This window comes from Neovison vison, chromosome 1 (genome assembly GCF_020171115.1).
Source record: "Neovison vison isolate M4711 chromosome 1, ASM_NN_V1, whole genome shotgun sequence".
In the NCBI taxonomy this organism is placed as follows: domain Eukaryota; kingdom Metazoa; phylum Chordata; class Mammalia; order Carnivora; family Mustelidae; genus Neogale; species Neogale vison.
Window position 1 is genome coordinate 178,757,508 of NC_058091.1, and position 25,363 is coordinate 178,782,870.

At 49.5% G+C, this 25,363-nt stretch overlaps 1 protein-coding gene across 1 annotated transcript in view; it reads left to right on the top strand.

The window, feature by feature from the left end:
• Positions 1 to 4,544: 4,544 nt before the first annotated feature.
• The window catches only part of PRDM6 (PR/SET domain 6), a 102,366-nt gene continuing 81,547 nt past the window's right edge, over positions 4,545 to 25,363 (top strand). The window contains exons 1-2 of the mRNA XM_044263827.1: positions 4,545 to 5,127; positions 14,186 to 14,493. Coding sequence (XP_044119762.1) covers positions 4,545 to 5,127; positions 14,186 to 14,493 — 891 coding nt within the window. The remainder of the gene's footprint in view (positions 5,128 to 14,185; positions 14,494 to 25,363) is intronic.

Below are 25,363 nucleotides of genomic sequence, written 5' to 3' on the forward strand. Positions count from 1 at the left end.
TTTGGATGCCACATTTTCTACCAAGTTTTTGTCAGCAGGCTGGAGGGACCTGTCCACGAATCTGGCTAAATAAAGATTCCTCCTAGCTGGGTCCAGCTCTCCCTTCATTTCCATTTTTCTCCTTCTCCCTCCTTTCACCTGCAGCCCCCCCCCCCCGCCTCCATTTCCCAGGAAAATAAATCTCCGGGAGGAGGCGGGAGAGCGGGTCTCAGAGAACCCTTCTGAATAAATGTCTATATTAATGAATTATTAACTCAGCCATCCATGACCTTAAACCTAGAAGCGGGAGCGCCGAGGGCAGACAGGAGAGCTGCTGAATCCTTTATTGGAGTCCTGTCAAAGGCAGCGGACCATTTGTTCCCCTCCTCCATCAGGAAAAAAAAAAAATATAATTAATATGAAAGGCAAACTTTAAAATTGTATGTCAAACGAAATCAGATCGAGGGTCTCCCTGACAGAATCCTCTTCTTGTTTTCCTGCCCTTTCCTGCCACTCCCGCCTGCTTCCGCCTCCAGCTCCCCATCTTCCCCTCCCAGCTCAGGGTGCAATGGGCTTCCCAAGGATAATTTTCAGGGAAAAAAAATTGCTCGAGAAAATGATGAATTTGGGTAGTTAATTTATCGATCCCGACTCCTCTTCCCACTTGTTTTATTTTAGAGGTCATTAATCAATGAAGAAAAACACCACCGTGTCCCCCCGTTTGCATTTAATACACTCACGCTCCTTATTTATTCCTCTGGAACAAATTCCCAGCAAATATTCGTCCATCGATTTGGGAGCGATGGATTTTTATAAAGGTTTGATCGCTTCCTAAGTGGTGCAAGTGATTTGTTTCCGCGGTCGTCTTCTAAATAACGAAGAGGAGGGGAGCAGATTTGAGGGGCGCCTGTCCTTCCGGCCGGTGGGCTCGCTTTCTAAGACCCCGGGAGGAGATGTGCCAGGGAGGCGGCGAGCCCGAGGGGTCCGGGCTCAACTGGGTAGGTGGGCGGCGGACTCCGCCCGGCACTGAGCGCCCCGGGCCGGCCGACGCAGCTCTACGACCACGCTGACCTCGGCCCCAGCCCAGCCCCTCCGGCCTCATCTGGGTGCCAGCAGCGCCCTGACCTCGAGTCGAGTCGTGGGCCCCCTGGGGAGGTGCTGGGGAATGCTCAGACTCCCAATGCACTCTGCTCCAAATCTGGTCTTGCGCCCCTGGACTCCCAGGCCTTCAGAGCGTCCGCTCTAACTTTTAACCGCCTCCTTCACGCATGTTCTCTAAGGCCTTTGCACCCTAGGGCCCCGTCGAACCTGATGAGTCAGGGACACCACTTCCTGTCATAGGGACGGACCGAGGGGACAGAGACTCCGTTGCAGTCTCTGCTTCTCCCCTTGACCCCCCACAAGGCAAGGGGAGCCAAATCTCCCTCGAAGTACCAGACAACCCTCTGGCGTCAGTCTGGAAGGTGAGAGGAGAGGTTGGACTAGGGTGGACAGGAGAGTACACGTGGTGCCTCATTGGCCCGGTTTCCAGCACTCAACAATGGTGTGACCTGAGGCAACCTAGTTTCTGAGCCTCAGTGTCCCCATCTGTAACATGGGGTTAATGGTAACGCTCTCTCCGCGGGGCTGCTGGGCAGAATAAACATAGTGGAAGCTCCTACCCGCGCCTGGCCAATCCGAGGCTCTCGTGGACCGATCCCCTAATCTTCCTAGAAAGGCAAACCCCTGGCTTCCCAGGGTATGGGCGCCAGGAGGTCTTGGGAGCAGTTCCTGCAACTGGCGTCCGAAAATCTCGATAATTTCCAGTGTGTTTGGGGGTGGCGGTATGGGGAGGAGTTCTCGGAGAAGGCCAGTCCCGGGTTACCAAACGCTTGTGCGCAGCCGGCTTGGCTCTAAACAAGAAGGCGGCGGTGCCGCTGCCGGCGGCGTCCGCGCTCCCTTCCCCGGTGCTCCCAGTCTGTCCCAGAGATCCAGCAAGGAACCAGCAGAGTGTGAAAAAGAGAGCTTGTTTGCCCCTTTTCCCGAGGCCCTACCGCTTCTCTTCGGCAGTTCTTCCAGCAAGTGGATTGAAACGGGCCTGGAACTTCCTACTCTCCTCCCGATGGAGTTGTTCAAAGCCCGCGCAGACTGCTCGGTTAGCCTCGGGGCCCACAGCACGTGGGTTTTCCCTCGTGGTGTTGGCCTTAAACTTGGGTACTATCAATCTATCCAAGAATGACTGATGACCTTGTCACAACGACGCCAGTCAAAACATTGTTGGTCCAACTCTGTTCCAACCAGCGTCGAAGCAATCCTGCGTGAGACCCGGACAAAGTCTAAACAGCGCGGTTCCCAGGCTCAGACGAAATGAGTGGTGGGAAGACAAAAAGAAACAAGCAGAAATCAGGGAAGAGTGGCTATCAATTGTTCAGAGTGGCGGGTGCTAAGTAAGTTGGCTTGTTTGGGGAAAAACAAATGTCATTTCTTCTCTTTGAGTGTGGACACAACTCCAGCGTGGGGAAAGCGCCTGAGCCGGTCAATTTCACAACCCTCCCCCCACCGCCCCCGTCCGTGCCCTACCCCCACGGAGCTCTGCCGGTTCCTGGAGGAACTGGGGGCCTGTGCCCAATTCGTGGATGTGAGACCGCGCAGGGAAGGGTAGCCTCGCGGCCCAAGGCACCGGGAGCGGTCAGGGTGGAGGTGGGGCTGCTCTCCCAGCCTGCACCCCGGATACCAAGTTTGCGGCAAGAACCTCCTACAAGACACACCGCTCCCCGCCCCCACCCCCCACACGGCGCCGCCGGGGGCAGCCCCTACAGTCAAGGGCAAACAAGCTTCGCAGGCGTCCGAGAGCAGTTTAACACCGTGAAGAGAGCTGGGGATACTTGCCTCCGATGCCCACACGGAGAAGAGTTCCCCAGGGAGACAACTGGAGAGTGGGTGGGCTTAGCGTTAGCCCGGTGAGACTCCGCTGTGGCCGCCTCCCCTGTCCCTATGCGGACAGACTTGAGTCCCGCCAGCACTAGGTGCCCATTAGAGACCCTCGGTCTCACGCCTCCCAGCTAACGAAAGCCCGTCTCTTCGTCTGCAGCCTGAGGCTTTCATACCAGCGCGCAACCCGCCCTGCCCCGGCCTCTCCACGCCAGGATTTCTGTGGGAAGTTGCGTGGCAGGCTAGTAGATTCTGGCACCCAACAGTACTCCTGCAAACACTGAGCGGGGTAAAAGCACAAACCCGGTAGTGGGACTTGGTCCCCTCGCGGTTTGGGCGCGCCTGCTCCAATGCGGACACCCGAGTGCGTGCGGAGATGCATTCCGGTTTCCGCGTTTCCACTGCTTGCACGATCAGGGCCGTGAGCTGGCACCTCGAAAAGACTTATCATGGGCAGAAAGAGACAACAAGCGAGAGCGAGACGTCACGCCAAAACCGGGCGGGGGCCCGGGTGGCTGGGTGGGAGGGCCGAGGAGGTAGCTGTGCGGGAGAGGCGCGCCAGCCGCGTGTGGATCCAGCCGTTAGAACTTCCTTCTTACCCCCTCCCCTCCCCTTCGTGATTCTGGCCTGCCTCCTGCCTCCCTCCTCCCCCGACTCCCTACCTCTGTCTCTCTCCCTCTTTCTCTCTCTTTTTCTCTCTCCCGCCCTCCTCCTCCTCCTCCTCTCTCTCTCTCTCTCTCTCTCTCTCTCTCTCTCTCACACACACACACACACACGCACGCACGCACACACATTTGTATTTTGTGCTGTCGTAAAACCCACGTGTCCAGCCGGGAGGCTGCCAGAGCGTGGAGCTGAGGGACCGGGACGCGGCCGCGGCCGAGCGCAGCAGCCTACCGGGGCTCGGATCCGCGCCCGGGTCGGCCCGCGCTCCCGCGCGCTCGGTTGAACTGCTCCAGCGCGCTCCTCCGGCCTCCGCGCCTGTCCCTAGAGGCCGGGGAGGGTTTGAGGCTGCAGGACTACATCAAGGGCTTTCCTTCTCCGCCGCGCAGGGGCATGTAGCGCAGCCGGGACGCACACTCTCCCGCGCGCTCACGGATACACACGCACGCACGCACCCACGCACCCGCCGGCAGTTCTGAGTTTCCAGGTAAGGCGAGGCTTGTCTAGGGCTAGGGGTCTTGGGCCTCCTGGGTAGGATACTGGAGATCCTGGGCTAGGGGCGGGGGGCGAGACTGTCCCGCCTCCTGGCGCCGGAGGCCAACGAGGCTCCGGCGCTGCGCCACTCCGGCTTGGTCGGCTCCGGGCGCCGGCGGACAGCGGGGGCTACCTCCTGCCGCCGAGTTGTGCGGGCGAGCGCCCTCGCGCCCTCGCGCCCTCGCGCCGGGCTTCAACTTGCGGGCCGGGAGCTGGGCGCCCCGGGTCGGAAGCAAGGCGGGCTGCACGGAGCTCCCTTCGAGCGGCGCCGCGGCTTCAGAGTAAACTTTGCGCCCTAGTGGAGTTGGAAAGAGGGAGCCGCGGCGCCGGGCGGCAGCAGGCGGAGCCCGGAGTTCAGCTCTCGCTCGGGGGTCTGGGCGGTCATCCTCCCCGGCCCTGGGGCCCGACTCACGCACACCCTCCTTTCTACCCTCTGCTCCCAGCTTGAGAGGTCGGACATGCTGAAGCCGGGAGACCCCGGCGGCTCGGCCTTTCTCAAAGTGGACCCAGCCTATCTGCAGCACTGGCAGCAACTCTTCCCGCACGGCGGCAGCGGCGGCCCGCTCAAGGGCGGCGGCGCCGCGGGTCCCTTGGGCGCGCCGCAGCCTCTCCAGCCGCCGCCGCCACCCCCGGAGCGCGCAGAGCCTCCGCCGGACAGCTTGCGCCCGCGGCCCGCCTCGCTCTCCTCTGCCTCCTCCACCCCGGCGTCCTCCTCTACTTCGGCCTCCTCTGCCTCCTCTTGCGCCGCCGCGGCCGCCGCCGCCGCCGCGCTGGCGGGTCTCTCGGCCCTGCCCGTGGCGCAGCTGCCGGTGTTCGCGCCTCTGGCCGCCGCCGCCGTCGCCGCGGAGCCGCTACCCCCCAAGGACCTGTGCCTCGGCGCTGCCTCGGGCCCGGGCCCTTCCAAGTGCGGCGGCAGCGGCGGGGACCTGCGGGGCGGCCCGCGCTTCCGCTGCAGCGCGGAGGAGCTGGACTATTACCTGTACGGCCAGCAGCGCATGGAGATCATCCCGCTCAACCAGCACACCAGCGACCCCAACAACCGTACGTAGCTGCAGCCCGCGCGCTCTCCAGGGGCGCGGGCGCCGTCGAGCGCGGCCGCCCAGCGGGGAAGCGGGGCGGAGGAGCCGAGCTGGGACTCCGGGGTGGTGGGCTGGTCCAGGCCGCGGCTCTGCACCTCTCAGACCATTGTGGCAAAATTTTCCCGTTAGAGAAAGCGAGAGAACGTATGGGAAGCCGGGTGGCACCTCAGGGTTCCCTTTTCCTAACCCCCTCATCCCTGCTTCGCAGCCCCGCGTCTTTAAACCCGAGCTTCTCGAGGACCGGGCACACATCTCTGGCCTCCTGTGGGATTGTGCCCAGGGCCGGGCGGGTACGAGCAGCGCACGCAGGGGCTTAGCTTGGCCTCAGTGGGACGCGAGAGGGACGCTCAGTTTTTCTGGGCACCGTGAATTCCAGGGCTTGTGTCTCCTTCTCCTTATTTTGCTTCTGGAGTTAACTTCATCTGCTTATTTTCGGACCGCCGGGTTGTCAGGGGACCCGCTGAAAGCCGCTGGAGTAGGAATTTTGGATGACACTGGGTCAGTTTCTTCTTGCAGGCAGGCATTATTATTAGGTCTTCTATTTATTTAGAAAGGAGAAAAAGAAAAATTGCCAGCTGCTTAATGAGAAAACATTTCCGTCTGCAGGGTGGGGTCGTTCCCTGCGGATCCCGCGTTCTCCCTGCACCCGAGATCGTTTATACATTCGCAATCCGTAGGCACGCTTGTTGGTTTACTTGTTTTGTTTTGTTTTAATGATTGTGGCAGTGGTTTAGTATTAGCAGTGTACTCTCCTTGTTGCCCAGTAAAGGGCAAATGCCTAATTCAAAAATTAGGCAAAAGCCTAATTAGAGCTCGATGCCTATATTCAGAGTTTCAAACGCTGCTCACAAGTACAAGCTCTGTTTTGAGGTCTTTTTTTTCCCAATTTATTTATTTTCAGAAAAACAGTATTCATTATTTTTTCACCACACCCAGAGGTCTTGCAACAAAAGACTAAATGAAGGCCAAGAATGTGCATTGCTGTACACCCAGTTCTTTTTGGTAGTGTCAGAAGTTACGATGTGAACACCTAAGGCACTGGTGAAGGTGCTCCATACAGTTCCAGAGAACTCTGGAGAGAATATTAAAGGAAAAGAGAGTCAAGTTGAAAGCAGTAGAGGATTTGAAAGCTCAGCGCTCACTTGGCCCTTTTCATCTCATTCCTTCCTTTAGTTCCTGCAGGAGGAAAGTTGATGATAAACACGTATAATCACTCTACTTTGAATAAGCCCCTTCCTGCAGAATGTCTACCGCTCCCTGAACTTCTTAATTCCCTGAACTTCTTAATTCGTTGTAAAAGCAAAATAACTACAGGTTTGCGCTAAAGGACTCCCAGAGTCATTACTTTGATGAGGATACGCTAGACACGAGCCTAGGGATGGCGATATTTCAGTCTTTTCATAAGGGATGGGGATCGTTTTTCTGATGGTGATAATTATTACTAACAAAAAAGAGCAGTTATATTTACTTTTTTCCTCTTCAGAGCTTGAGGGTAAAGTATTGGTTTAAAATGAGGGTTTCTCCTCGAATTTGCCCTGCTGTTAAGAAGAGGTGTGTATTTTGGAACTTTAGAAGATTTGATAAAATTATATTGTCCTAATGGATTTTTTAAAAAAAAAACCCACTTATCTTCCTCCTGAATTTCTTGAATATGTTGTTTTCATAAACAGTTCTTTTTTTTTTTAATGGGAATTAAAAAGGCAAGAAATGCTTTGGAAAAGACAGTTCTGAAATACAGTCATTGTGGCCTGAACGTGCCTCATCAAACTTGCAGTTTCTCTGCTGAATTAAATGAGTGTCGGAAAAGATGGCAGCAGCAGCACCCTAGACCTCTGCCTATGCCCTGGGGTCCTGTATTGTTCATGGTGCAGTCTTAAGGTTCAGTGCATTTTCAGAAGAAAACCTAGATTAATCTGAGAAAGAATTGGGAGAGTGCTAATTAATATGTGGCTATTGAGCCATCTGATCATCCAGGTAACATTTTCCTCTGGACGGAGGAAATGGATTATGATTTATTTAAGTTATTCCCATTGTGTTAATCATCCGGTATCCCCTTTTAAGTCAACTGACTGAACTGCTTCCCTGTGCAGAGTTGGGGGGGGGGAGACCACAGAAGGCAGAGAAAGGCAGTGTGTCCTATTAGAGGTTGCACTTCTCGTTGTTTCCTAATTAAAGGGCCTTTGAGAAAGAAAATGGAAAGCTGAGGTAGCTTTGTGTAATGCTGGCCTAGCGGGCCTGCCATCCTTCCAGAAACTTCTCTGGGCCAGAGTACACACTCATTGGAAACCTTGGGATGTGTTTTCCAAAGATAGAGTGAGAAGTGCTTGGGTTTAATCTGGGGGAGGGAGGCGGAGAGGGGGTCAAAACAAAATCGAAATGCAAAACAGAAATGCAAACTTTGCCCCCCCCCCTTGGCGGGGTAAGTTGGTCTGTTACTGGAAAGGTGGTGAAAACCAGAGCTGCTGCTTATTCCCAGGTTTTATGAGGGTGGGGGTGACATGGGGTGGGGTGAGGGGCTGCCGAGAAGGAAAGCATCTGTTAATTTTTCTCCCCTGCACACACTTTCCTAACTAGGCAAACTAGGAACCTTTTAGGTTCTTGCCATCTGCTTGTGGAAGCAATCTGTGAAGTGACCACTCCACATTGCTTTATTTTATTATTTTCTATTTAAAAGGATGTTGAGTCATTTTCTTTCTCTTACAAGGCTAAGAAAGGGACCCCCTCAATTCTCTTTCCTGTACAAGAGTCCCTCTTTGCCTGGGAGCAACAACCCAGTAACACGTGTGAATCATTAACACTCGCTTCACCTTGAAACTTTATTGGCATCTTTGGCCAAGACCACAGTTAAGGCATAGCGGAGGGTCCTGTAGTTTGCTTTCACACGAAAGGACTTAAAAACAGCAGACACTGTATATGCTGGCTGGGGTGAACTCTTCCCATATATTTCTCTTATCCCTGTGGGTTTATTCCACCATGGAAGTACACTTTCCCCTGACTCTCTGAATGCCTATTTGCCTCTTTTTTTCACCTCCCTAATCCCAGTGGGCGGTGGTATAACAGAAACGGAAGACGGGGCCTTTCTTCCGTGTCCTGTATTACCGTATGCCCGTATTTGCTGCCTGGTTGCCTAAAGCCACTGATTAGGTCAGTCTCCTCTGCTGTTGCCTCTTCTCAGTTTGGGGAGCTGGTGCCTTGCTTGAGACCCCGTCACTCCTCTTGGAAGGTAGGGAAAGGCGGCCACAGGGCGCCCCTGGTGTTTGTACGAATGATACAGGCAGTGTCTCTGGTCTGGCTGATTGCCTTAGCAGACCTTTCAGGGGAGGTGTTCCTTTTTTCCATCTGGGAGGGAGTTGGCAACTAAGTCCTCCCTGGGGGGGGGTGTCTCTCCGCCTGGGATGGGGACGCTTTGCAACTTCCCCAGTTGGAGGTCTCTTCCTCCTTGCACGTTGGGGAAGCCTTGCTACGCAGGGAACAGTGGAGGGAACGGCACTGGCAGGTGCTCAGGTGTCAGAGTAGGGCCCGAGGCTTTTATCTTGGTAGCACCACCCTTTCCAAGGGTTGGGGGAGTGGGGCTTTGTAAGAGAAGGGAATCTGGGGTTTGTCCAGTAGAGTTAGAGACAGACGGGGGAGAGTGCGCTAAAAGGAGGGTACTGTCAGACCTGCCCCAGTCTCTTCCCATCCAGCTGGGAAACGCAGGTCCTATTTGGGGGAGCTCCCGAGCCCAGTAACCCCGCAGTGGGGTCTTCTTGCCACTAAGGCCCAGGCTCCGCTGCTCCTGCCCAGCGTCCCCGTTGTCAGCCGCCAGCGACTTAGATTTCAGACCTAGTCCCTGGTGGGAGGGAGGCTGGGAGCCAGCGCGTGGGCTTTCGTGTTCTATTTTTCTTTTTCTCTTTTCTCTCTTTTTGTGTGCAGGCCCAGCCCCATCCCGTAACACACATGATTTAGCTATTTTACATCATTCGTTATCTAGCGCCCTGAAACTGAACATAGAGCCATATATTAGATTGAGGTTAGAAGAGGTGGCGACTGTTTATTTAAGGTGATAAAATGGTCCATCAGCAGTAATCTCCATCGATATGTGCCACCAGGAGATGAAGGATGAGGGGACAAGCCACAATTAATTGCCCTATGGTTTTGTAGGGGAGAGTGGAGCCAGCCCAGGCCCGCTTCGATCTCCTCTCCGTCCTATTCATCATCTCTGTGTTGTGTATGGCCGCCTCACAGGGGCAGGGGCCAGCCAGGTTTATCTCGGCGCAATATTCTCCCGCCCGCACACCCCGGCGCTCCCATTTAATTTATTAATACAGTCATCGGAAGACAAGTAAAATCCACATTGCGTCCCCCCCCCCTTTTCTGTTCCTCCCCCTTTTGTCTCTCGCTCTTGGTCCCTGGGCCAAGCCGGCAGCCAGGCGGCGCGGGGGAAGCCCTGTGCCTGTGCGATTTCGCCGGGAGCTTTAAACTCGCCTAGACAGAGCGCTCCAGAAGGTTCCGCGCGCCCACAGTCGGCTCCCCTCACCGGCGGCCCGGGCTAGCCTGCCTTGCCTTCTGGACGCGCCTCCGGGGCCTCTCCCGGGAGCCCGAAAGGCCCGAGTGGGGTGGAGGCCGAGCAGCCGCTGGGAGGGGGCGGTGTGTTGCGGCCACTTAGGTCTCGTCGGGGAGCCCCCGGCGGGCAGGGAGGGGCCGAGGTCTTCAAGGTTCGGACTGGGGTGCCGGGCCTCCAGCCGGCCTGGGCCTGGCCCTCCGCCCCGTCCCGTCTAGCCCCTGGCGCGCGAAGGCTGGCGGCAGAGCGCAGGCTGGAGGCCGGGGGCGTGCACCCCGGTGTGGGAGCTCCGGCCGCGGCGCCCTGCTTGCCCCCAGGCTCCGGACCCCGGCAACCCCGCGCCCGCGCCCAGAGCGCGCACGCCGCTACCAGCAGGCGGCACTCCCGGGGCGCTTCGCCGGCCGGGATCGATGGGCGACCGCCCCGCCGGGCTCGGCCTGCGGGCCTGGGGCCACGACCTCCCCAGCGGTCGGGGACGATTTATAGCTTGGCTGTTACTGCCGCCCAGGCGGGGAGGCAGGCTTCTTTCTCAGCCGCATCTCGGTGTCCTTTCCAGAGGATGAGTGAGGGCAGGCGGAGGCCTAGAGGTGTCGTGGAGCCGAGGCTTGGTGTGGTGGGGGCTTTCCCCGCGGATCCTGGCTCTGCCGGGGCCCACACGCGTCCGTCAGCCTCCCCAGACAGCAAAGAAGGCCCGAAACGTTTTAAATTTCACCTTTCCTAGAAGGCGAAGTGAAACACCAGGAAAGAAAACCGTGGCCTGCTTTGGCCCCCTTTACCTTCAAATAGGTCCGTTTTCAGTTGCAAAAGTTGTATGTGTCGTGGGAGAAATACTCCCAACAGTACACAAGGGTATGAAATGAAGAGTGAAAGTCTGCTTTTCGTTACACTTGGCCTGGCCTTCCCAAGTCAGGGGGTGAATTCAGTCTGTAACCTGGTGCTCCCTCCTCTCATTCAGGGACGCAGAAACAGGAGCACTGACAGACCTAGGAGAGACAGAGGAGGGAGGGACCATGATCTCTCCTATTGCCTAATCCTAGAAATAGCATTGCACAGTATCTTGCTTGGAGATTTCTGATTATGTTTCTCACAGATATAGAAAACCCTTTACAAATAATAATTAGGGACTTATGGAAAATTACCCTTTTATTTTAGGATAACCCAAGAACGTTGTATTTGCTTACTCTTTATGAATACAAATAGACTTGTATTATGTATTTCCTGGCGTGGAATGTTGTGTGTAATGTATGTGTGATATACATTTTGGAGGGGTGCAGTTGGGGCATCTAGTCGGCTTGTCCCTCAGACCTCCTCTTATATACGTGTTTATGGCTCTTCTCTAGAAAACACTCTGCTAGAATGTTTGTCTCACTGTGCCGCTTTTCTCAACCCCAGAGTAATAACTTGTCTGGAGCATCTTCACAGTCCTCTGGGACCCTGGGCTGTGTAAGAGAGTTAGAGGCCAGGTGTTTTCAATGGCAGAGGTTTTGTGTATTAAAAAACAACAAGATATAAGATGTAATTGGATGGCATTGGTCAACTTCTCCAGCAGAATATTTTGATGGAAGCACGAGGTGGTTTATCATTTAAGACTCGTGTAATTGAAGTGAATTGGCCTCCTTTCGCTGCTGTGGACTTCATGCACCAGTATTCTTCTACATATTGGGAGAAACTCTGCTTTTTGTAAAGCAAAATGCCGCTATTAAGTTTTTCAACACCGCTGGAGACCATTGAAACTTAGGTAGAAGAGAGTTTCGGAGGATCGCTTGGAGGAAGGGCTAGCCATTGTTTTATCCTGTGTAACAAATATGGGGGGTGTGTTTGCTGTCTGTGGGGGTGGTGGCCGGAGTTGGTATTTTTCCTCCTTATTTTATTACTGATATATTTGGTCTGATAGTACAAGTTGCGGAGATGTGGGAAGTTGACAGGATCTCTGGTGTGGATGGGTGAGGAGTGAATATCAAATGCTCTTGCTCCTTCCGCTGTGCCTAGTTGAGTCAGCCAGAAAGGGAAAGGGAGTTAAGCAGCTCCCTGGAGTGATTTGATTTTTGTTTTTTACGGGGCATGTTGCCTTTGCTTATTGCTGTTTGTTTTAAGCAGTTTTTGCTACGATGCTGAAAGGTCATCTCTGAGGTCAGACACTAAAATTCAGAATCCAGGGTATCATCTGTTCACTTTCTGATACATTGAACCTCCCCAAACCCAAGTGTGGGAGAGAGATGCAGAAATCTCTGCAATTCACTGATGTTAGAGCAATTTTTGTGCTCCCCCCCAATAGTGCTTTCAGTGAAATACTTCAGTTCTATGGATTATGTGTTTGGGTATAAAACTCTCCCAGCTTTCACTGGTCTCTGTAGATCTTTAGATCTGGAGGCTTTGAAGTCATCCAAACCTGACTGTGAATCTTTCTACCACTTTCTAGTCTCTGATCCTTGGTCTCGTTAAAATTGCCCGTGAAGCCTCAAATTGCCTCATCTGCAAAATGGGGATCGTGATATGATATTTGGTTCAGGATAGGTGTCTGGAATGGCATAGGCACTGGGTGACTTTGAATTTTTATCATCTTTCTTTCTTTCCATTCCCCCCTTGTCATGAAGTTGTCGTTTTTCACAGTCAGAAGCTTGAGAGGATGTGTGAAGCATTTCTGGAAGGGCTGACATATAGTAAGGTTAGGAATACTTTCCACCTAGGCTCTAAAGTCAGAAGCAGAGCCTGACGCTCTACTTGGATTAGTTGGTGTTACTGGGAGAGGGGGCCTTTGTGTGATGGACGCCCAGAGGCATGGGTACTTCCCCACCTGTAGAAACAGGTTGCTGCTTTTCACTTGGGGGGACTGGGACCCCTCCAGGAGGGGTCTGACCCCTGCAGTCAGAGGGTCCCCCATTTCCTGGGCTTTCTTGGGAGGAGTGCGGGATAGGGGGCTGAGGAGAAGCATGTCCGACTGGAGCCCTTCTTCACTGAAATGGGATGAAACAAATGTCAAAACCAGGGTTCGCGCGCCCCAAAGCGGTGTTACCCTTAGGGGTTCCTTCCTTGAAGATTCCTCAGCGATTCTCTTTGTCAAAGGTTACCTGGGCTTTCCTCTGTCTTAGCACGGATGGGACACACTTAGAGCGATCCCCCAGGCCTGGCAGTGACCAAAGCCAGGTGCAAGAGCTAGGAGGCTCTGAATGTGCCCCAGTTCCAGCCATTCGTCCCTCTGTCCATCAGTCTGTCACTAGCCACGGGGCTCCCTTGCGTAGGGGGTGAGGCACCGCGGCTCCCCAGGGAGGCTGGGCTGGGGAGGCTGGGTCACGCTGGCGGGCGCCGAGGCTGCCTCGCTGAGGCAGGTCTGCAGGGCCGGGGCGCAGACACCGCGGCTCCGCCAGGCCCATTAATAACCCGGAGGGCGCTGCGATCCGACAGCGCGGTCGCCGCAGGCCCTGCTTCCCGCAGCCGCCTGGCCTTTTCCCATCCAGTTCGAGTGCAGGGACCCTGGGCATCCACAGCCACCCGACCCAGCGGGAGGGCGAGGGTCCCCTTGCGCTGCTGGCTGCGCTGGGGAGCGCGGGAGAGGGAGGTTTGTTCACAACAGTTCTCCTTTGCGTACAAGTCCTGAGAATTGCTTGCAGCCTTGGGGATCAACCCTTTGGGCAAGAGTTGGGGCCCTCGCTGCTGAACTGTTACCCTGATCCTTAAATTTGCAATTTATTCCTTTTTGGCTTCTGGGAAGAGCTTGCACTCCAGCATAGGCATCCAAACCTGGCAGAACAGTCCCCCTTTTTCCACCCGTGGCCAAGCGGGCTCCATCACGGACCCCAGGGCCAGTGCGCCCTCAGTGGCCGGTGTCTGATGTGCTGGAGGCCACGGTGACTCTGTGCTCTGGTGCAGGCACCAGGGGGTGGGTGGGTCCCTACGGAGTAAGCAGGGTGCTCTGTGCCGGGCGGGTAGCCCACCTGCCCCAGTGGTTTTAGAAGGATCTTCTAGAAAAAGAAGAAAACCAATTATACTCAGGCGACCAAAGCAGAATCTCTCTGAGACAGAAGGTTGAGCAAGAGATGGGGTCTGCTCCTGGCACAGTGAGAAACACACCTGCAAACCCCTGGTCAAGAGAGGACTTCTGGGAGCCGGGGAGAGGAGCAGAGGGGACTAGAGAAAGAAGGGAAGAAGCAGGGAGAGACACACCTCGAGGAGTAGAAAGCAGGCCGTGGGGGATCCTCAGCAGGAGCCACACCATCCACACCCAGCTCGCCAGCCTTTTGGGGCACGAGGCAGGGGTGGGGGCGGGGAGGCAGGGGGGGCTTGCCCCCTACCGGGCCGATTTGGGTGCGGCGATTTCCCTCTCCCCACCTTCCCAGTGGCCTCCGCGGCCTGCAGGGCTCACTCGGCGGGTGGCTTCCTGGGAGGGGATGGGGTGGTCTCGGGGTCTCTCTCCCCGAGGACGGGCCGCCTGGAGCGGCGGGTTAACCTTCTTCCTTCCCTCCCTCCCGCCCGTCTCCGGCAGGTTGCGACATGTGTGCGGACAACCGCAACGGCGAGTGTCCCATGCACGGGCCGCTGCACTCGCTGCGCCGGCTCGTGGGCACCAGCAGTGCCGCGGCCGCCGCGCCCCCGCCGGAGCTGCCGGAGTGGCTCCGGGACCTGCCGCGGGAGGTGTGCCTGTGCACCAGCACCGTGCCCGGCCTGGCCTACGGCATCTGCGCGGCGCAGAGGATCCAGCAGGGCACCTGGATCGGGCCCTTCCAGGGCGTCCTTCTGCCCCCCGAGAAGGTGCAGGCGGGCGCAGTGAGGAACACGCAGCACCTCTGGGAGGTAAGCCCCTCTCGGCCCAGCACCTTGCCAGCCCTTTGGAGCTTTGGCGGGCGAAGAGCCTGGCCCTTGGTGGTGGTGGGGGCGGGGAGCAGCTTTGGGGAGAGCCCCCCTCGTTCTCCAGATGGCAGTGGAAGATAGGTTTCTCTGGTCATGCAAGTGCCAGGTGTCCATAGCACCTGCAGAAAGAAGGTGCCTGCTTTGGCCTGGCCCAGCAGGAACCCAGTGGGAAGACAGGGCCTCCAGGTTTCTGGGTGCAACAAACCTCTGTTCCAGCTGGGTTGGATTTGACTGTTGGTCTCCCTGGGTCTTGAGAGAAAAAGAAGCCAGCAGAGGTGACAGAGCAGAGGAAGCTGGGGCATTGGGGTGTAAGCTAGGTGGATTTTGTGTCCCATTCAGAGCTCTTCCAGGATGGTTTCAGGCAATGGGCAAGAAGGAACATAAGCATAAACGGGAGGAAGAGAGTCAGGCTTCTTTTCTCAGATAAAACCATTTTTCTTAATGCTGAACTCGAGAGCCTGGGGCATGTTTCATAACTTTCAGAGTGTCCCAAGGAAGCAAAATTACCTCATGAATCAGAAAAATCACAAATTCTGCTTCTTCTCGGACAAAGCACAATCATGCAGTCTTCCACAAGAGAGAGAATCGAAACAGAGGGAAACCCAGAGCACTTTGATATCGCCCAATTAATGATATTATTTCAGTGGCACAATCTTACCTCAGGCTATTATTTAAAAATCAGCAGTGTATTTCAAAAATGTTAATCTGAGATTTCTCCCAGAGCTTTACCATTGATTTCTGAGATCCAGCGCTGAAGAGGCAGATTCTTAGCCATCGCTGGGCCGCCCCACCCCCAACTAGCTTTAGCCACCTCTCATCCATGGAGTGATTTCTGACATACAAGATGGTGGAAGTCTTACCCTTAGGGCCATGTGTAAATCTCACAGAGGCCAGGCAATATAATGGCAGTAGCCAGAAAAGAAAGTCTGTCAAGTGCCAGAGGCCAGCTTGGCCAGGACCTGAAGGCTCCGTTAATGGGTCATTTCTGCGTACACTCATTGTGTCATACACTTGGTTGCTGGCCTGTCAGGATGGGCAGCATGCTCCCTGTGAGCTGCCGCCTAGTCACTGACTAAAACTCCAGGGATTCAGTAACCCACTCAGATTTTCGCTGAGCCCTCCCGCTAGCACCGTCCTAGGCCCTGGAGACACAGTGTTGTGAAAAACAAATCTGGTCTCCACAGGCATTCCATGAAGGTTAGCATGGGGCACTGGGGCCTGAGCTGGTAAAACCCCCTTTGATGGGGGGGGGCGGGGAGCTAAGTGGTTAAACTCACAGCCCAGGAGCCCAAGATGGTAACATGGCGGCCATGGGCCGCACACCCCACCCTTATCCAGGCTCCCAGGTTCCATTTCGCTCCTAAACTGGAAAAAACAATGACACGTTTTTAATCTTTCAGGATAGGATTTCTTGAGCGAGGAAGAAAATGTTGGGCGTCTTTATGTCACCAAAGAGTGCATTTCTTTCTTTCTTTCTTTCTTTTTTTAAACAGATTTTTTAAATAGGAAAACGGCAGGAGAAAATGGCTTGGTACGTAGAGCCAGGTTAGAAGTTAGAGCTTTTTGGATTGGAAAAACTGACAAGTGGGGAATAATCAAAGCATCTGGTTTTGAAATATTTCCCAGTTGGTTTTTGTTTCTGACTAATTAGTTGTAACCTCCAATGCGGTTTAAAGTTTATAAAACACTTCCAGGCACTTTTCATGTTCCAGTAGTGTTATTAGGAGCTCTAATACCCTACAGTTAAAGGTCTGCCAATACTTTTCCGAGGAGATGGTGAAGCAGTTGTTCAAGGGTACAGATTTGTTCCATCTGCAAATGGTAAAATTGAACACTGTCATATTGCCCTCTGATGCCCCAGGTTTGGAGTTCATCTATTTTTAGAGTGTCAGGGGATGGCGTCATAAACATGAAAACAAAACAAAATAAAACAAAACAAAACCCCAACAACCCAATAGCTCATTGTTTCGTTTTGCTTGAAAGGATCTGGATATGAATGGGATGCATATTCATACCGAAACCTATAGAGCCTTCTTTTTGTGCTTTTTCCTTGTACTTGATTAAGTTAAAATTCTGTCGAAATAAGGAGAGTGGGAATTGAGTGATGTTGTTGACGCCTCAGTGGAGAGGAATTGCGTCTTCCCTGTTGTTTTAGGTATGTGAGCTGGTTCTGTGTTCGAAGACTCCCTGGGCGTGTGCATGCTTGAATCATCTCCAGATCCCTCCTAGTAGATTCAGAACATGATCTATTTATTTTTATCATCTGTTAGAACAATTAGAATAAGCAAACATTGCGGGGATGGAAGGGATATTAAAAGTGATCAAAACTGCAGCCGTGCAAAATGTATCCGTCTCCTGGGAGAACCTATAAAATGTGACAGAGCAGGGCCAGGTAACTTAGGGCCAATGTCCATTTGTAAGATAAAACACTTACTCTAGTAGGTTTCAGGTTTTTATTCGTATGATTATTTTTATGCCGTGAAGTCTGAGTTTATTTTTAATTTTGAGCTTTATGATTTTTTTTTTTTTTAACGAAACGTGACACTTTGAATTTAGTCAAATTTACGACAGGAGAGTCTAAGTGTTAGGTTGTTCCTGAAATGTTAGTCTGTGCTTTCAGACCTAAATTCTCTTGTGGAAAAAGCTGTCATCATCATCGTATTCTTCCTATTAAGAAGGATTCCATCATCGGAATACACGGTAGATCTATAGGAAACTTTCGGCACTGATTATTTAATGACTCATGTAATAATTATCCATTAGAAAAAACACATTCTTTTTTTTTTTCCCCATAAGATTTTATTTACTTGACACAGAGAGAGAGATCACAAGCAGGCAGAGAGGCAGGCAGAGAGAGGGGGGGAAGCAGGCCCCCCGTCAAGCAGAGAGCCCGACGCAGGGCTCGATCCCAGGACCCCGAGATCGTGACCCGAGCCGAAGGCAGAGACTCAACCCACTGAGCCACCCAGGCACCCCCCAAAAACACATTCTTTTAGACACCTTCCAGATTATCAGGTCGACATAAAGCAGATCTTTAAAAACTTAAAAGCAGTCGAATTGTTACCATTTCATTTTAAAAGTCAACTGGAATCGTCTCTCTTGCTCACATTTTTTTTCAAGTCACTTGCTGATGAAGAAATGTCTTTATATTTAGAGTTCAATACTCGGGGCCCGGCGGATCTTACCGGGGTTACTTATCTTTATTTCAGTACAATAAATGGATGGCTAATCTTTTCCCGTCACTGTTTCCAAGTAGATGATGGATTTTTGTTTCAGTTTACAGCCCGTTGTTTTTAGTATGGCTGTACTTTATTATACACATGAAGGCTTATTACAGAAACAATCAGATTCACCTTAGTTACTGCTTTTGTTTAATCATTAAAAGCTCTATTTTCTTTGTAGAAAATTACTTTTTAATATTTAACATACATCAGCCATGGGGAGCTTATTTGATTGTTTTGTCAGTATGCTGTCATCTTTTAGTTAATATTTTCTTTGTGCTAATCCTGGTTCTTAAAAATAAAGCAATTTAAAGAAAGTTCAATATCATTCCATTACCTTCAATAAATTTTGGCTCTATGGGGGTATCCGAGGGAAATTCTAGGAGTTTTTTTTTCTTCTTTCTCTTTTTTTAAAGCCAGGAGGCCCAGGTGATTTTTTTTTTTTTTTTATCTTTTGTAGTTTAAGGAGATTAACAAACTAAAAGACAAATTACTCACTTTTTTTTTTTTTTTGGCCAGTTTCTTTTAGAATCAGATTTTAATGTGTTTTACAAAAAACAATAAATTCATTGGGTTTAAAAAAAAACATTACAGGATGGATTAAACAATCACTCGCTTTTGCTTACATACATTTATTCCAGCAAGACTTGAATGCATGGTATATTTCTAGCTCTTTGGCTAAAATGAGAAACGTCTTTCTGAATATTTTGCAAAGAAAACATAGTCTTTCTCAGCAATTAGGTCTTATTGATGAGAGTGAGATAATTTTGTTCTAATGTGTTTTCTAATAAAGAAGTGAAAGGCACGTTTGATTTCAACATTTATGAAAACATTATCTCAATTATTAATGTGCGCTTTTTCCCTTGAGATAAATTAATCTAGTTGCACATGGTTTCCCCTTTCTGCTTAACATCAGGATTTAATGTGGCTGGACCTGAGGAATGTATGTTGTGCAAACCTAAAATTCTATTGGATATAAAATACGGAAGTTTAAAATAAAGTACAGTTTAATTAAGATGGTCCACAAGTACCCAGGCCTTTATATCAGAGTCTGATTTGACAGGGAATTTTAGGGACAATGACAAAATAAATCGCACTTGTTTTCACCCTCGAAAAATTACGCTGCTAATTGAAATAATGTAGTGACTTGTTAAGATTACAGTCAAGGTACTAGAGGAGGCTTTAATTTTATAGAATCTGTCTTTGCCTCAGTAAATTTCAGTGTCTCATTTTCATTTACACTATGTGAAAACCTTCATTATTTTTCTTCAGAAAAGCAAGGGGGATAACATAATGTGGGGCATTTTTTTTGTGTGGTTTGATTTTATGCCATAATACTTTAGATTTAATAAGAGATTTGCTTCTAAGCAAATGGTCGATTTTTCATCATTACCATTTAGCTTAGGTCAAAAGACATTGATGAAACCAATATTAAAAATATATTACACATTGCTAAATGTTTATATTTCAGAACCATCACTGGCAATTGGTGCTTGAAGGAAATGAATTGGCTTCATAGTTTAAATGCATTACTTACATTTTTTTAATCGTCACCCAATTCCACGTAGAGTACTGTACTCACTTGTATATATATTTAGATGTTGAAAAAACAATTTTTAAAATTAATCATTTAAAATGAAATTAAAATCACTTAAACATTTGATTGAAATCATTTTAAAATTGTTCCCGTGATAGTATTATAATTACATAGCCCACGGTTTTGCTTTACAGACTTTGGCTCATTGGGCCTGATTCACCAAAGCACCAAGGGATAGAATTATGTGGCCGTTCCCAGTCATATTGAACTAGAAATTGTGCTTCTTAGTAATTTATCATTTCATATAATGGACTGCTTGTCAGCGTGGTTTTGAATATGTCCATTTCACGAACTCTAAATAATTTCTCCTGAAGAATAAACCGGAGTCCTACCCCTGTGATGTCTTCAATTTGCAGAGGAACAGCTGGTGTATCTCTTCAGCTTTGCCTCATTTGATTTGAAGATGTCTGTGATAGCGGTGCCCATTTGATAGAGTGCGAGCATTTTATAGTTTTACATAAACTGTACAACCATCTGCCGCCTCTTGGAATGGTTTCCAGCATTGTGTTAAAAAATCAAAACTTCGCGCTCCAAGTCGGCTTTGCAGAGGCCTGGGAAAGTCCTTCTTTTAAAGGGGTTATGGCTCGCCCTGCCCAGTACCACCCTTCGTTTTTTTTAAGTCCAAAACTGATACCGCTTAAAAAAAAACCCAAAAAACCAAAACAACAACGTCGATAGCAGCCATTTGGAAATTCTCACATGAGTGAGGTTTAATCCAAATATGCATGTGACGTGACAGGGCCTCAGTTGCAAATACTTGATGAAGAGTGATGTGTTCTGTATCTCAGGACTCTTTTTCTCATTAGTCAGTTCATTTTATCTGTTGTTTACAGATCGCTTCTCTTATTGATAGCATTTTGTCCATGCAAAGGAAATAACTCATAAGTATCACTTGTCACAACTGCATATTTCCTGACCTCCTATGCTTTTTTTTCCCTATGCTTTTTGTCTCCCCTTTTTTCCACACTGACTTTAACCACAGGGTCAAGAAATTAAAGTCAGAAACTCAGCCTGCTGCCACCCCCCGCCCCCGCCCCCAGTAGCAGGCAAGCCCGATGAAAATGTGTTTATGGTCACGTTGGGCCCAAAGAACCTGGAGGGGAGCCTCTTTCTTTTATTATTTTACTGTGTCGTTTCAAGCACGTTGAATTATCCGAGGAACTGTCTTTTGTTACCCGGAGATCACGTAACAGCGCTGGTATAATATGACGGGTTTTTCCCGATTTGATGGAATACAAGAAAGGGCCTGTTCCTTAATCAGGAGTCAGGTCCACGATACCCTCATCCCCTCGTGCTGCCGAGCCTAGACCCGCTGCGGGACTGCCTTGCTCTCTTCCTCGCTTGCTCCCCCCAGCCCACCCCCTCCCGAATCATCCAGGCTCCAAGCTTTCATGAGTTCAGACATTCCTTGTGTATTTACACAAGAAATACAGGCTCCGGGATAGCTACTTAGCATAAAAGCCAGAGAAGCCGGAGCAGAATATTCTTTCCCTTGTAAGCCTTTGCCACCTCGCTCAGATAAGTTACAGAATTCCATTATCCAAATTGTTACACATGTGTGACAGAGGTTGACCTTTTGTCATGTCAATCCTTTTTGTGTAGGCCCCAGGCTCCAGCCTAATGGCTCAAACCCTGATTTACTCACTGTAATAAGGGCAGGAGGTCAAGCAATTGTCAGGCCGTCCTCTTCTTGGAGCCTGGTTGAAGGCTGTTAACACAAAGCTTTTCAAAGTGAATTTACAACCAGCACCACTGACAGAGGCCAATCAGCGCACCATAAATGTCAGGTTAGTGAGATTGAGCAGTAAGTAAAGTAGTGACAGCACGCTATTGGCTGGAATCAATTGGCCAAGGTTTAACTGAGAAGAGCAGTGTAGGGTAGGGGTGGACGGGCCGGGGAGGGCGCTAAGGGCGCAGCCTGGGTTTCCAGGTGGGAGCGCAGAGGCAGAGATGTACCTGTTGGGCAGGGGAGGGTTAGCGGGCACCGGAGGATCTCTGCATCCCCCGGCCCCCCTCTGAAGCTTGGTGGCAGAGAAGGGTTCAGCATTAGACAGAAAGGAGAGGGAGCCGAACTGTGGACGGCGTGGGGCTTCCAATACCAAGGGAATGCAGGCAGCGCCTCCCCGTTCAGCCAAAAGGTAATTATTGTTGTTCAAACTCCAGAACCCTAATGGGGATGTGCACAGAGGCGCAGACGCAAAGGAACATCCCCCTCCCGACCCCACCCTGCTCTTCCCGGGGCCATAAGCAATGCCAAACTTTCGTGGAAGTCACTAATGAGTGATTATGGGTTGAGGGCCTGAATATCCATGAAGTGTGGTTCCCCTCCACGGAATGTTTTTATCATTTTGTGCAATGACAGCCTGGACAACAATTCATTTAGCTCTGAAGGCATCAGCATTAAAATGGAGGAATCCATTAAAAGGCTGTATGCAAGGATTTATAAATTAGGCAATTTCCTTGATTATTGCAATCATTTACAAAATTGATTGTTCCAGTGTGGTATAGACAGATTTCAGCAACTCTCATTGACAACAAGCACATTCGCTGGTATCTATAGCTACTGGTCACTAAACCAGGTCACCGTACCTCCCCGTGCCTCCCCCGTCGTGTTTGGTCTCAAGGTCAGGCAGACTTTCAGAGAACCTTGAAAATTAGGAAGTTTTGGTTGCCTTCCGAGGAGACGTGGGTTCTTTGAAAGGTTTGTGGCCTTGTTGGCACAGGTTGAGTTCTCGCTGTGGAAGAAGGCGCTGATGATTCCGATGTGTTTCAGATCAGCACAGATTTTGAAATGATGCCAACTGAAAAGGAGGTCATTTTGGCCAATCGCAGCCATAAATATCTGTTTGATTGACGATCTGAAAGTCAATAATTTGTTTTATTTGTTGGTCCTTTGAGTTCTAATCATCCAACAGATATATTGCAGAGTCCCTGGATTCTAGGTCAATTAATTCTGGAAGGTATAATAAAGACATTGTTACAAGTGTGAGGTGCTCAGAATGCTGCAGATTTTCCTGTAGAAGAACACACACCACAAGTCCACTTGGTGCTTAATCACTAACCACAGACCACAGAGTTGCCTTTATTCCTGAAATATCAGAGAGGGGCATGCCAAGTGTGTCTGCAGAGCTCTGTCCCATGAAAGCTAGCCCTGCGGTTTGTGCTTAGTACACAATAACTGACTTGAGACATTTGTTTTTAATCATCATTTTGTTTTTAATCACAATTTTTCCCTTTTGGAACTCCGAAACAAAATGGGGCTTGTAAAATAATAATACTTGAGAAAATCGGTTAATGCCGCTTGGAAGACAAAGACATTTTTTAGCCCTTCCTCCTTTGAATCCATAAAGATTGGATCTCAGGGTAGCCCTTTGTTTAAAAGGGTAAACGTTGAGTTTTAGGAAGTCCTATGGCTTGGAGTTTGGGTCTTGTTGCTTCAGAAGCCAGAAGTGCCTGTTCATTTTTAATGAGTTGCAATCATGGCTTACAGAGTCAGTAGAAGGGCAATATTTTCATATTGGTGTCTAGATATTGTCTCCTCGTTTTTATTTACACGTTCCTTTCCACAGGTATTTCTGGTTTCTGTTAGGACTTAAAAGCCACAGGACCAGATCTGCCCAGAGTGATCTGCCCAGGGTGAACTGTGAAGCAGGCACTCACTATTACAGATGCTTTCTACCATGGCTCTTGTACATTTATTTAATAAACCGAAATCTACAGGATGCCGCGATGAAATAAGGACATGGGGCTAAGCCTATGTTATTAAAATGAAGGGTGTTTTTCACTCTCTGTGATCATTTTAAATTAAAGCTGCCTCAGATAATGAAGTGTCTTCTATAGAAACATTCAGTGTAATCTAATTCAGCAGAAACTTCTTAAGTGCTTTTTAATTGGAATCAAATTAAATGTAATCAAGTCATGTTTTCAGGGTCTTGTAAAGCACCGAGACCTAAGTGTTCTTAGCACGCTTGGGAATATTAATGTTGATCACAAATTTAGTACAACGGTGCTAAATTCTCGGATGTCCATGCAAACTTCAAAATGGTAGATAATGAATGCATAAATAAATTTTTGGTTAGAGGACAGTGCTTTCAGAATCTGTTTCATTTGTCCCCAAACTAATATTGAGATTCATTTGTGATGTGTGATGTGTGATGTGTGTATGTGTGTGTGTGTAATGTATATATATTCATAGATGTATGTGTATATGAAAAACACGTGTTATTCCTGGGAGAGAGAATTCTGAAAAATGTTGGACTAGTGAGAAAAGCACTTAATTTCAGTTTGTTGCAATTTAATTGCAACTTACAGTTGGACCTGGATAATCTACGTGGAAAATCTAATAATTAAGCTTTAAATAAGGGAAATGAGATTTTCTATGAAACCTAGTTAATGCTCATCCCAAGAAATCCACAATGTATAGAAGTATACTCTAGCAGTAACTGTTGTGGATGGTTTGTTTGTTTTAAAGATTTTATTTTTTTAAAGTGATCTCTACACCCAGCATGGGGCTCGAACCCACGACCCTGAGACCAGAAGTCACACACTCCACCAACTGAGCCATCCAGGCACGAACTCCTACCTCCACCTCCCGTTGATGACTTTTGTAATGGCCTTGTGAGCAATGACTATGTCATATACTACGTATTTATTTCATTGAAATCACAGTTTTGGTTACATAGACTTGTGCAATGTCTTTATACTACAAAACAGATTTTGGGAAGGCAGCAAGCAGGGGCACCATTTTTATGGGATTTTCTGCAAATGGTTAAATTTGGCTCAGCCATGAATAGATGTTGATTTGGGGTCTAGTTCCATCCCCCCCACCCCTCTGTATTTCTCCTGGTGGGAAATTTCATTAGCAGTCTGCAGGTCCTGCTGTATTACAGAAACACTTCTGATATTTTTGTATGTTTTTAGTGTGTGTCTTTAATATGACCAGAGGATTTCTGGGGTCTGTAGGGAGGTTTTAGTGGTCCTCAGAGAGGAAAAAAATTTCTGTTTTTCTTTTTATGCATGAAGGTGTTAACAAAAAAGGATCAGATCTGTTTGAAAGGCTTTTCTAAGCAGGAAGACTCATTAATTTACCTACTTAAATGTTAGAGTTGAGGAAAACTGCTAAATTTCTTTGTGCCATTATTTCTCCTTGTGTAAAAGAGAGGCCACTGTACTGTTGTGCAAGTTAGTATTTATGACTTTTGTATAACAAGAGAGATTTCCCTTTTTCAACTGGGGTTTTAATAGTAATTTTTAGGTCTCTACGAGTACTCTGAACGTAGTTATAAAGAATGTTGTTATTTGTCTGTTAAAACAAAAGGCTGTGCAGAGTAGACCATGACACACAGTTTGAATGGATTTGATTACTTACTATAAAAATAGGTTTAAATAATATTTAAATGCAAAGTTATTTAGTGCTGCTTACGCGTAAGAAAAGACTATATATTAAAGAGATCCCAGGGACCCCTGGGTGGCTCAGTCAGTTAAGCATCTGCCTTCATCTCAGGTCATGGTCCCATGGTGCTGGGATCTGACTCTCTGTCCAGTGGGGAGTCTGCTTCTCCCTCTCCTTCTGTAGCTCCCCCTGCTTGTGCTCTCTCTCTCTCTCTCTCTCTGAGAAATAAATAAATAAAAATTTTAAAAAGAAGAGATCCCACATAACATGGGTATAAAATCATCATTGGATTGCTTTACTTTTTAAAGTTTATTATTATTATTATTATTATTATTATTTAGTAATCTCTACACCTAATGTGGGTCTTGAACTCATGGACCCTGAGATCAAGAGTTGCATGCTCTTCCAAGTGAGCCAGCCAGGGGCGCCGGGGCGGCTTTAATTTTTAAAACCACATTTCTAATGGAGGGCAACAAGGATAAGTGTAACTACTGGACACATAAATAAGAGTTTCTAGGTGTATGATTTTAGTAAGTGAAGGGATGGCACTTCATCCTCATGACAGAGAATGGACTTGAAACACAAAATGTAAGGAGAAGGGCT